At 41.4% G+C, this 12,868-nt stretch overlaps 1 protein-coding gene across 1 annotated transcript; it reads right to left on the bottom strand.

Annotated features, from left to right (window-relative positions):
* Positions 1-9,290: 9,290 nt before the first annotated feature.
* On the bottom strand, positions 9,291-11,188 carry LOC146572875 (CD209 antigen-like protein C). Its single transcript, XM_085278697.1, has 4 exons — positions 10,903-11,188; positions 9,814-9,950; positions 9,587-9,687; positions 9,291-9,432 (listed from the first exon to the last, which is right to left on the bottom strand). Exons 1-4 carry the CDS (start codon positions 11,186-11,188, stop codon positions 9,291-9,293), a joined length of 666 nt encoding a protein of 221 aa, XP_085134823.1.
* Between the last annotated feature and the right edge of the window lie 1,680 nt (positions 11,189-12,868).

Genomic DNA, 12,868 nt, shown 5'->3' with positions numbered 1-12,868 from the left:
GATGGATGTATTTTACTCCAGCCTCGTGCCATTTTATTGGAAGTGACCCATGACCACCAGCCAAAACTGACACTAAACATTATCAGCTAACATTCAAATTAATGTCTGCTACCCTTCATGTAACACCACAGCCCCTGTGCACCAATAACAAAGATTTTTAATCCATCACACTACAGCAAACTAACCTCTTTATCCTATTAGTATTGCTATTTTAATGCAACCTTTAAATAACACAGTCTGCTTTACATCGACTTACATGTAAGCTTTAAATTTCCACTTTATCAAATAGGATTGAGCAATCCTTACCTTTAAATCTCTTCTTCCTCTCCTGTCCTGTCTTTCTTATCTTTCTCCATCTCTGAGTGACGTTAGCTCTCTTTCTTTGTTCTCTCTTTGAACTGCAGCAGCTGGAGTTTTAGCTAACAACACACTTGACCAAAAACTGCACACAAACAGTTTGTGTGTTTGCTGATGTTTGCTGAGCTGAAAAAACTTTGGATTTGAAATTACCTGCCACTTAAAAATCATTGCTACCTTTATGCTTGCTAATCTTCAGTAGGGCTAGCTAGATGCTGAAGTACTGCAAACGCAACTTACAGATGGTGTTGTCCCAAAAAAACAAAGTGCCATCCGCTTCGCCAGAGGTTGTTTGGTTTCCCCGATGTATAAATCCTGGCAATCCTCCTGGCACTTAACAGCGTACACTATGTTACTCTGTTTGTGTCGGGGGACCCGATCCTTGGGGTGGACCAGTTTTTGGCGCAGCGTGTTTTGGGGTTTAAAAGCCACAGAGAGTCGGTGTTTAGAAAAAATGCGTCTCAACTGCTCCGATACTCCTGACACATATGGGATCACTACAGGTTTTCGCTTAGGCAGCGGTTGTCCTTCTCTCCTGGATCGGCTGGAGCTTTCTTTAGGTGCCTTTCCAGCTTTTATAAAAGTCCAGCTGGGATAACCACATTTACTCAGGGCCTTCTTGATGTGCTGTTCTTCTGCCTCCCTGGCCGCTATGTCAGTGGGGATGGTGTTCGCTCTGTGTTGTAACGTCCTAATGACACCCAGTTTGTGCTCCAGTGGATGATGAGAGTCAAACCTTAAATACTGATCCGTATGTGTAGGTTTATGGTACACATCAGCTTTTAGATGTCCCCCATTACTGATGGAAATCTCACAGTCTAAGAAGGCTAACCTGCCACTTTTCATATCCTCCCTGGTGAATTTGATGTGTCTGTCCACCGCGTTAATGTGATCCGTGAATTGTGGTACGTCCTGAGATTTGATTTTCACCCAGGTGTCATCCACATATCTGAACCAATGGCTTGGTGGTGTTCCAGGGTAGGATAACAAAGCCCTCTTTTCCACTTCTTCCATGTACAAATTGGCCATGATGGGTGAAACTAGGGAGCCCATGGCACACCCCTGTTTCTGCCTGTAGAACTGACCCTTGTATGTGAAGTAGGTGGAATGAAGACACAGTTCCAAAAGCAAACACACTTGGTGGATGCTGAGAGTGGTCCTGTTGCTGAGGTTGGTGTCATCCTGTAATATCTTACGGACTACCTCCAACGCTTCTGTGACCGGGATGCAAGTGAAGAGAGATGTAATGTCGTACGAGACCATGGTTTCATCTGCCTCCATAATGACATCTCTCACCTTCTCAACAAAATCCAAGGTGTTCTGGATGTGGTGTTCAGAGCTGCCCACCAGCAGGTTGAGGATCGAAGCCAGAAACTTGGAGATGTTATAGGTGACCGAGTTGATCATGCAGACAATCGGTCTTAAAGGTGCACCCTGTTTATGTATTTTTGGTAAACCATACATACTTGGTGTAGATTCCCCTGGGTACAGCCTGTGATATGAGGTCCGGTCAATAGCCTTGTCTTGTTCTAACTGCTTCAGACAGTCTATCACCCTCTTCCTGTAGCCACTTCCTGGGTCTCGTTTCAGGGGCTCATAAGTATTTTCATCACTGAGTAGTGACAAAATTTTCTCATGATAGTCCTTCTGGTTTAGCAAAACTATGCACTTACCCTTGTGTGCTGGACGGATGATAATGTTGTCATCACTAAGTGATGTGAGTGCCTTCCTCTCCTCCATGGTGATGTTGGATGCCGGGGCCTTTGCATTGCTGAGATAGGCCGAAACTTTCAATTCAATTCAATTAAATTTTATTTATATAGCGCCAAATCACAACATAAGTCGCCTCAAGGCGCTTCATAGATACAGAGAAAAACCCAACAATCATCATTGTGGGCGACCGTGGCTCAGGGGGTTGGGAAGCGTATCTGTAACCGGAAGGTCGCCGGTTCGATCCCGGGGCTCTCTGTCCTGGTCGTTGTGTCCTTGGGCAAGACACTTTACCCTACTTGCCTACTGGTGTTGGCCAGAGGGGCCGATGGCGCGATATGGCAGCCTCGCTTCTGTCAGTCTGCCCCAGGGCAGCTGTGGCTACAACTGTAGCTTGCCTCCACCAGTGTGTGAATGTGAGAGTGAATGAATAGTGGCATTGTAAAGCGCTTTGGGTGCCTTGAAAAGCGCTATATAAATCCAATCCATTATTATTATTATGACCCCCTATGAGCAAGCACTTTGGCAACAGTGGGAAGGAAAAACTCCCTTTTAACAGGAAGAAACCTCCGGCAGAACCAGGCTCAGGGAGGGGCGGCCATCTGCTGCGACCGGTTGGGGTGAGAGAAGGAAGACAGGATAAAAGACATGCTGTGGAAGAGAGACAGAGATTAATAACAGATATGATTCAATACAGAGAGGTCTGTTAATACATAGTGAGCGAGAAAGGTGACTGGAAAGGAAAAACTCAATGCATCATGGGAATCCCCCGGCAGCCTATGTCTATTGCAGCATAACTAAGGGAGGATTCAGGGTCACCTGGTCCAGCCCTATATGCTTTAGCAAAAAGGAAAGTTTTAAGCCTAATCTTCAAAGTAGAGATAGTGTCTGTCTCCTGAATCCAAACTGGAAGCTGGTTCCACAGAAGAGGGGCCTGAAAACTGAAGGCTCTCCCTCCCATTCTACTTTTAAATACTCTAGGAACAACAAGTAGGCCTGCAGAGCGAGAGCGAAGTGCTCTAATAGGGTGATATGGTACTACAAGGTCATTAAGATAAGATGGGGCCTGATTATTTAAGACCTTGTATGTGAGGAGCAGGATTTTGAATTCAATTCTGGATTTAACAGGAAGCCAATGAAGGGAAGCCAAAACAGGAGAAATATGCTCTCTCTTTCTAGTCCCTGTCAGTACTCTTGCTGCAGCATTTTGGATTAGCTGAAGGCTTTTCAGTGCGTTTTTTGGACTTCCTGATAATAATGAATTACAGTAGTCCAGCCTGGAAGTAATAAATGCATGAACTAGTTTTTCAGCGTCACTCTGAGACAGGATATTTCTAACTGTAGAGATGTTGCGCAAATGGAAGAAAGCAGTCTTACATATTTGTTTAATATGTGCTTTGAAGGACATATCCTGGTCAAAAATGACTCCAAGGTTCCTCACAGCGTTACTGGAGGCCAAGGTAATGCCATCCAGAGTAAGAATCTGGTTAGATATCATATTTCTAAGATTTTCAGGGCCGAGTACAATAACCTCAGTTTTATCTGAATTAAGAAGCAGAAAGTTAGCGGCCATCCAGGTCTTTATGTCTTTAAGACATTCCTGCAGTTTAACTAATTGGTGTGTGTTGTCTGGCTTCATGGACAGATAGAGCTGGGTGTCATCAGCATAGCAGTGAAAATGTATGCTATGTCTTCTAATGATGCTGCCTAAGGGAAGCATGTATAATGTAAACAGAATTGGTCCTAGCACTGAACCCTGTGGAACTCCATAATTAACCTCAGTGTGTGAAGAGGACTCTCCATTTACATGCACAAATTGGAGTCTATTAGATAGATATGATACAAACCACTGCAGTGCAGTACCTGAAATACCTACAGCATGTTCTAATCGCTCTAATAGGATATTATGGTCGACAGTATCGAATGCTGCACTAAGGTCTAGCAGGACAAGCACAGAGATGAGTCCACTGTCAGAGGCCATAAGAAGATCATTTGTAACCTTCACTAAAGCTCTTTCTGTGCTGTGATGAGCTCTGAAACCTGACTGAAACTCTTCAAATAAACCATTCCTCTGCAGATGATCTGTTAGCTGTTTGACAACTACTCTTTCAAGGATTTTTGATATGAAAGGAAGGTTGGAGATTGGCCTATAATTAGCTAAGACTGCTGGGTCTAGAGATGGCTTTTTGAGTAAAGGTTTAACTACAGCCAGCTTGAAGGCCTGTGGTACATAGCCGATTATTAGAGATAGGTTGGTCATATTTAAGATCGAAGAATTAATTAATGGCAGGACTTCTTTGAGCAGTTTTGTAGGAATGGGGTCTGAAAGACACGTTGATGGTTTGGAGGAAGTAATTATTGAAGTTAACTCAGAAAGATCAATTGGAGAAAAAGAGTCTAACTTAACATCAATGGTAAAAAGTAGCTGTAGATAATATTACATCTGTGGGATGATTACTGGTAATTTTTTCTCTAATGATAGAAATTTTATTTGTGAAGAAGTTCATGAAGTCATTACTAGTTAACGTTAAAGGGATGGTTGACTCAAAAGAGCTCTGACTTTTTGTCAGCCTGGCTGAAATAGACTCTGCAGTCTATTTACACCTACAGGCCAGTGGACACTCTTTCAAGGATGAGGATGTACACATCTTGGACAGGGAGGAACGCTGGTTTGAGCGTGGAGTCAAGGAGGCCATTTATGTGAAAAGGGAAAGACCATCTCTGAATCGAGGGGAGGTTTCAGTAACTTTTGGAGGTTCAGTACTGGTTCATGGCTTCATTTTCACATCACTACAGTGATTAAAAAAGATTCTCTTTTTGTCCTTGATGATTGCTGCCCTCGGCGGCACAGCAGAATATAAGCATCGTGAGGGGGAAAAGTTGTGGTAGTTTCTATGTAAAGTGTATCAGTGATTGGATGTGATCGCTACCGCTTATCGTGTCCTTGAGCAATGTGCACGTGATGTCACAAAACCTCACAGATTAACTATCCCATTTAACATCTGCATGATTCTTTTTAGCAATAGGGGGAAAGCAATGCAAATTACTGTGTGATATAATGAGCACTCTGATTAGTGTGAGACAGGCTGACTACTTGAATTTCTCTACACTGACTTTTCTACACAGTGTGTTGCTTGTACAAAGGACATTCAGCCTCGTATTTACACTCTGCCCAACATGGATATATGAAGAATGTGACGATCATTACAAGTGGTCATTGCTCTCTGGAATTGCTGCCAGCAGGATGTATCATCTATTTAAAGTGCAGAGGATTGTCTCCCTGTCAGGAATAGGCCATCTCTCAGCTTCCAGGTTAGGAAAAGTGGCACAGAAGTCTTTTCTAAACTAACAGTAGGTTTATTTATTTAATTATTGTTACCTAAACAAATAACATTATAACTTTTTAGATTGCAAAGCTTTTTATGCAAGAAAAACACAGTACAGCAGATCAATAGTCTGATCCCTGGCTCCTTCAGACTGCAAGCTGAAATATCCTTTAGCATGATACCAAACAACAAAATGGTTAAACTTATTTAACAATACATATGTCACGAGTGAAAAGAATATCAACTTTATGTAAAAGGATAGCATATATTTAGCCACAGTTTGTATTATGCACCTTTGCTACAAGAGAAAAAACAGTTAGGCCTTTATGAACCAGGCCCAGAGGTGACAAAGAACTAGGTCAGAGGGTGACAAGTTGCCCTGGCAATAGAGTTTAGAAAGGAGAAGTAAAGAAAAGGGGAAGTCTAGTGCAGAGCTGCACCGGAAATCTGACAGAAAAAGAGGAACTAGTAACATATAAGGAGATTTTTGTATTGAGGCTGTGTGTGACGTGTAAAGTACCAAAATAACACCTATATGAGACACATTTTTAGCTTCTAATGTTAGAGATTCTGCAACCAGCTTTGGGCTGTGCAGGGCTCTCTCTTCCGGAAGATGATTGAATAAAGAATTATAAATGTTTTGACCACTCTGTGTCGGGTTTTCTCTGTTCTATCATGGGGATCAAAGAATCGGGTTTAATAGACCACCGTCACCTTCACCCTCCACATTTTCTCAAGCTCTTCTCTGAGCCCTTGGTATTTCTCAAGCTTCTCGTATTCCTTCTTCCTGATGTTGCTGTCATTCGGAACCGCTACATCTATCACTACGGCTGCCTTCTTCTGTTTGTCTACCACCACTATGTCCGGTTGGTTAGCCACCACCAGTTTGTCCATCTGTATCTTGAAGTCCCACAGGATCTTAGCTCGGTCATTCTCTACCACCCTAAGGGGCGTCTTCCATTTTGATCTCAGGACTTCCAGGCCATACTCGGCACAGATGTTTCTGTATACTATGCCGGCCACTTGGTTATGGCGTTCCATGTATGCCCTGCCTGCTAGCATCCTGCACCCTGCTATTATGTGCTGGCTGGCTGGCTGGCTGGATGGATGGATGGATGGATGGATGGATGGATAGATAGATAGATAGATAGATAGATAGATAGATAGATAGATAGATAGATAGATAGATAGATAGATAGATAGATAGATAGATAGATAGATAGATAGATAGATAGATAGATAGATAGATAGATAGATAGATAGACTCAGTAAATGTTTTCCTCACAGTCTAAATTGCTAATGTTTTCAAGGTTAAATTTCACACACCGATACAAACTTATGACAACATAATCTTTTTGTATAACATGAACATGAGTATTTTGAGCACAATATTTCTTTTGATGTGCTTTGCATTGCAAAAACACTTATTTCCACATACAATGGGTAAAATAGGTATTAAATACATTTCTAGGTAAATATTTTTCTACAGGTGCAATTGACATGAAAATTTCACCACATGTTGGTTGTAACCCATCCAATCCACACATGTAAAGACAGCAAACCATAGATACCCATCAATTAGGTTATGCTAAATAATGAGAAATCATTATTGTCTTATTGGAATGTTCAAACTCATTTCTTCGGTAGATAGCAGCAGTTTCTCTTAATCAAAGGTCTCTCTGTACTTTTTTCTATTTATTCCTCTTTCAGTTATATGAAGCGTGCCAGTGCTGAATGTTAAAAAATATCCTCACACCACGATGAACCCACTTCCAAACTTTATTGTTGATATGGTGTTTTTTGGGTGATATTCAATGCCTTTTGACCTCCAAGCAAGCTTTGTATTAAGGCATCTAAAGAGTTTAGTTTTTTTCTCATCTGACCAGACTATATTCACATCATATTTCACAGAGTTGTCAAAATGTTGTTCAGCAAACTTAAAACACACTTTGACTTGCTTTTTCTTCACCAATGGAGTCTTGCATGCTGAGCGTCAGTAGCGGTTTTTGATATGGGTGACACGGGCGGTTGCCTGGGGTGGCATCGTGGTGGGGGGCGGCATCATGGGCATCGGCAAAAATAAATAAATTTGCTCATATTCATGCTGCCCCGACATCAGCCAGCGCATATTGGAAATGGCATAGGCACCGATCGGTTTTCTATCGCCCATTTGCTGGGAGTAAGGGCGCCCTCCGTTTGTGAGGTGCGCCTGCTGCTTGCGGCACAGGGAGGAGAGGGTGGGGCGGCGGGGGATTCTCTGGCATCTAATAACCAACTCGCAAAATAAAACAAAATAAAAACAAACCAACAAACATGAAAACACCAGACATTATAATACAGACTTATAATTTGCACTGATGTTTTTTCGAAATTCTATACACAAAAAGTGAGCGCCAGAGCGCCAGAGGAACGTTTGCCCGGGGCGCCAAACAGGCTAGGACCGCCACTGCTGAGCGTCCATATAGATCATCGCAGTTGAATGTGTCACTTATTGTTTTCTTTGAAACAATTGTATCAGCTAATTTCAGGTCTTTCTGTAGCTCTTCACAACCTGATTGTACCGGAGGGACGTTTGTGCCTGGTGGGACTTTCAATTGAGGACATAGAAGATTTATACCTATTCAGAACCATGGTAACTGGGTTCTTGCTGATCGGAGCTGGCCCTGGCTTTTCGAAGATTGAAGAAAGAAAACCCCACAAGGCTAGCCGCTATGATGTAAGTGATGGGAAGGGCTGTGAGTTCTCAGACTGTGCTTATTGAACGCAACATGGATCTTGGAGAAGCTCACAGCTCCTCAACGGGGAATTGACAGACCCGGTGACCAGTGACTGACATTTAGATCGGCTTTAAAGTTGGATGGAGCGCGTTCGCACTAAACCCAAACAACCATCATTTCTCTCATCTGGCTACCCACGTTGCTGCTTGAAGGCCCCCGAGGCCTCTGCTTTCCCTGATAACGGGACTGTGTTTTCGACTCTTTACACTACACCCTTCAAGGCCACCTGGGTCGGCTGTACGACAGTTTAATTTCGCTCATCTGGGTGAAGGGACACTGTCTCAGTTGAACACAGGACACACATATACATGCATACACACACGTATACAGACACAGACATATACTCACCCCCCTTCCTCCCTCCATATGCCAAAAGCTTGCCCCCACTCGATGCAGCCACCCCTGTTGCTTGTGATGTGTTTTCATGGTGTTATGGTGTGAAGATTCATGTGCTTTTTGTGCTGAGGAGTTTGTTTTCTGTTCTTATACTGATCTCCCACTAGGAGCTCAGTCTGAGTTCTCCTTTTCTCTCCTCCATTCCACTATTGTGTTGTACATTTCATTGTTTTTTCGTTACGCTACCTGTTCTGACCTGTCAACCCAACGTGATGTTTGTGTATTGTATGTATGATCGGGAGAGGTCAAGTCTTGCTGCAGGCAACTGCAAGTGGCAAATAAATGGCTTCATCATCATCATCATCATCATCACCTTTTTATAGCCCATAAGTTGGGACTGAATCAGGTGATATTAATTTGCATTAAGTGGCAGGATTGCTTTCTTATTACTGATAGTTTTAAGTTGGTGTCATGACCTTTTGCACCTTCTTCATGTGTTCAATACTTTTTCCCTGTGTCAGTTTTCGCTATCAAACATGGATTAATTTATGGACATCTGTAGTTTAATTTCCTTGCATGTGTGGATTGGATGGGTTGTTACTGACATATGGCGAGAATTTTATTTCAATAATACCTTTAGAAATATGTTTACTCAGAAAATTGGTGACATGTTCAATACTTATTTTACCCGCTGTAAATGTCCACTGCTTTCTGTTCTGCTTCATTTCAGGAGTTAATCTCATGGCTCTGTGTTATGCATTATTTTTTGGGCGTGGATGTTAAGTTATGGAGAAACTCTCTTCTCACATATCCAGAATTTTTCATTGGAACATGATTCATCGTTCCAGCTTTTTTCTGAGTCGTAAGTTTTAATCTCTCCACAGTTTTCATTTCTGCCACCATTTGGTTCCCCACTATTCCAGTAGCTGAAATACAAATAAAATTATAAAAGTTAAACTCAACAATTCAGTCAGTCTTTGGTTTTGTGTGACATGATATTAGTTAAAATAAGTTAGTTAATGTACTTAATGACATAAGAAGACTTTGTGGACAAGAAAGGAATTTAATTTGTATTTCAACCTTGTGGTCATGCGAGTCCCATCCACCCATTTCCATGTCCCCTCTGTCTCTGAGTCAGTCAGTCCAATCCACAAACGCATCTTGAGCTGGTTCACAAAGTTCTTTTTTTAGAAAGAAAGAGAAAGAGAAAAACTAAATGTAAACATGCAGAACTTAAAGTGATTCATCAGTGTATCCTCTGTTTTCATGCAGTTTCATTCACATGTGTATTGTGATTGAACACACACCTGTTCCCCTCGGCTGTTAATAATCATCAGGTCTGCACCTTTTTGAAGACAGTCTTGTCTGCTTTGTTGCCAGGATTTCTTCTCTGAAGAAACTTGAAACAAACTACCATTGAATGCCGCCCAGTTTTGTTGATAAGCTGTTTAAGAAAATCAGAATAAAAATTTGGGTTTACTGGGGGACGGGTAGCATCCATACAACTCCAGTCATAAGCCTTTAAAAACCATTGCTTTGGAGAAGAAATCAGTGGTACAAATTCAAAACACAAAAAAATTTGAAAAATGTTAAATTTTTGTGACCTCAGAGGGAGTGCTTCTCGGATTTAATAATTTATGTCTGGTAATGTTGCTCAAGTCAGCAACTGTCACTGTCTTGAGAAAGTTAATTAAAGTTAAGTTAGGGAGAAATCAACTTTTCTCTTCTGTCCACTTCTCGTTTTGAATCCTTGATGGTGTTACAGTAATTTGTAGCATAACACACTCTGAACCAAAACCACAGTATTAACATGTCTTCTATTAACATGAAGAACACTAGAGTTATTTTTGGAGCTGAGAAGCCAGTTAAACATCAGAAGGTTGTTTCTTGTCAATGCAGGTTAATGCCCCACTATAAACGGTCTAAATAAGCTTATATGAACGTATAGAATATTCATATGTTCACTCACATTAGCCTCAGTTTACATTTACAACTTTACCCTTCAAAGGCCTTTCCCAAGATACATTCTGCTTGCAAACTCCACACACTCCACACAAGCCCAGGATTGTTGTGCTAACCACACATCACTATGCTGCTCTCCCCCCAAGATCCTTAATCACTGTTAAATTGCTATTAGAGATCAAATAAGCAGCTGGATAGTATAGTGGTAAGACTATACACCTTTAGAGTGGGATTTGAAAGTTTGATTCCCACCCGGTATCCAGTAAGGGTCCTAGCTAGACCCCCCCCCCCCCCCCCCCCCCATTGCTAAACCAAAGCCCTGGAATGGTGCAGCCTGTCCCAGCTCGGACACAAGCATTTCCCTACATGTTGTACTGTGTATGTGACAAAAAACTTGAATTTTAAATGGCCATTGAGCATTAAGAAATAATTACCTTGAAGCTTTCTCTGAAGATTGTCACTGTTTGTGGTCAGGTTGTCAAATCTTTTCTGGAGCTGTTCTTTCTCTTCAACCAGGTTGTTGTAACGGGTCTGTAATTGGCTCTGTTCAGTTTTCAGGTTGTTGTAACTGGTCTGTAATTGGCTCTGTTCAGTTTTCAGGTTGTTGTAACTGGTCTGTAATTGGCTCTGTTCAGTTTTCAGGTTGTTGTAACTGGTCTGTAACTGGTTTCTCTCGCTGGTTACGTTGTCGTAAAGCTTGTGTAGTATCACTGTCTCCATTTCCCACTGAGATTTGCCTTGGGTGTCTGTGTTGGATACGTAATCATTAAATAAATGCATCACCTGTGAGAATGTTAGCATGCTAATTAAACTTCTGTTGTACTCACAAAGAAAAACTAAAGTTATGAGTCCAATGAAGAGGAAAAGACACAGCAGACCCAGAAGAATCACAGCAGCTCTGCAGAAACTCTTCTTTACAAATTCAGCACCTGAAGGTAGAAGTCAAAATTTGTTATGTCTAAAAATGAAAAATGTTCATATCCTCAAATTTAATATAACACCAGTTTCATTTCTTCTCTTTTTTTTTTTTATCAAAAAGTAGTACGTGATCATTTCTGCTCCTAAAATCAGTATCTGAGAATGGGTCTTGGTGTCAGTGACACAAATAGTGTTAGTTACAAAGTATTCGTATTGTATTATTTTCTCTTCTGAGCTCTTTCCAAACAAGCAAACACCGGCAACAGTGTAAACTTCGATTAACACTGAAACTGTCGTGGCTGCAACGGCAGACGTGTGGGGTTATAAGTGAGAACCCAAGATGCAGGCACTGCTGATGTGAGTGAGCTTTATTGTGGAGAGGGACATGCAACAAAAGGCGAGGGTCACGAGAACAGAACTGAGAAATAGTTGGAAACTGGGAAAAACTAAGAACTAAACAACAAACCTGAACACAAGGAGACAGAGAGTAGAGGTACATGAAGAATGAACGCATAGAGGAACACGGGGAGAAAACGCAGCCAGAACAGCAACAAGCAGAAGGAAACAAAAGGCTTATATACACGGTAGAGTAATCAGGGAATAGGAGACAGGAGGAAAACACAGCTGGGAGAAATCAGAGACAAGGGGAACAAAACCAGACACACTCACATAAGACACGGGACTTCACAATAAAACAGGAAACTCACACATGCAAAGACACAGACTCAGAGACGCAGGCTTTACACAGAGACCTGACTACACTGGAACAGAGGGAGAACAGAATAACATGAGGGGCAAAGAGGTCAAAACCCAGGACCTAGAAATACCAAAACTGAAACACACACATCATAACATAACATAACATCAGGGATATAAATAATAAACAATTCAACTCACTGGGTCACAGACCCAGGACCATGACAGAAACTAATCAAAACTAAATTATTATTGTTATCTCAATCAAAATTAACAGCTAACAAAAAATCCACAACTACAGTAACTCTACAGCAGATTGCGTTTCCTGAAATTAGTCTTTTGTTTTCTTCAGACAGTTTATATAAAATTCTTAATTTTAGTTTTAGTTTTGTTTGTCGACAAAACTTCAGCAACATGTAATTGTAATATTTATAGATATGTTTTTTACCTGGGGGTGCAGGTCCAGTTGTTTTAAGTTGCACAGTTTGGATCGCTTCCTGATTCATATAAATGTCTTCTGAAGTTCTATGCTCACTTCTGTACTTTCTGTGACAACCTAATACTTCCTCTGTATTCTCATAGATTTCATCCATGACTGGAGGTTCAGTTGGGTCTTTAAGTCTCTGAGGTGATCAGTGTTTTGAGAGAGTCTCTGAAGTTGTTTGTAGTTGCTCTGAACGTGAAAATATATTGACACAAGCAGTTCTCTATTTAACAGGAAATTAGAGGACTGGTGGCATGCCTCAAGACTGTGTTTGTGTTATAACTCCATTCGTCTTTGCATTT

The sequence above is a fragment of the Mchenga conophoros genome, linkage group LG6, assembly GCF_057382185.1.
Source record: "Mchenga conophoros isolate Kocher_MC1m ecotype Shallow Benthic linkage group LG6, M_conophoros_male_GT1.1, whole genome shotgun sequence".
Lineage (NCBI taxonomy): Eukaryota > Metazoa > Chordata > Actinopteri > Cichliformes > Cichlidae > Mchenga > Mchenga conophoros.
Note: the sequence above shows the minus strand (reverse complement) of the source record. Positions and strands in the feature narration are given on the sequence as shown.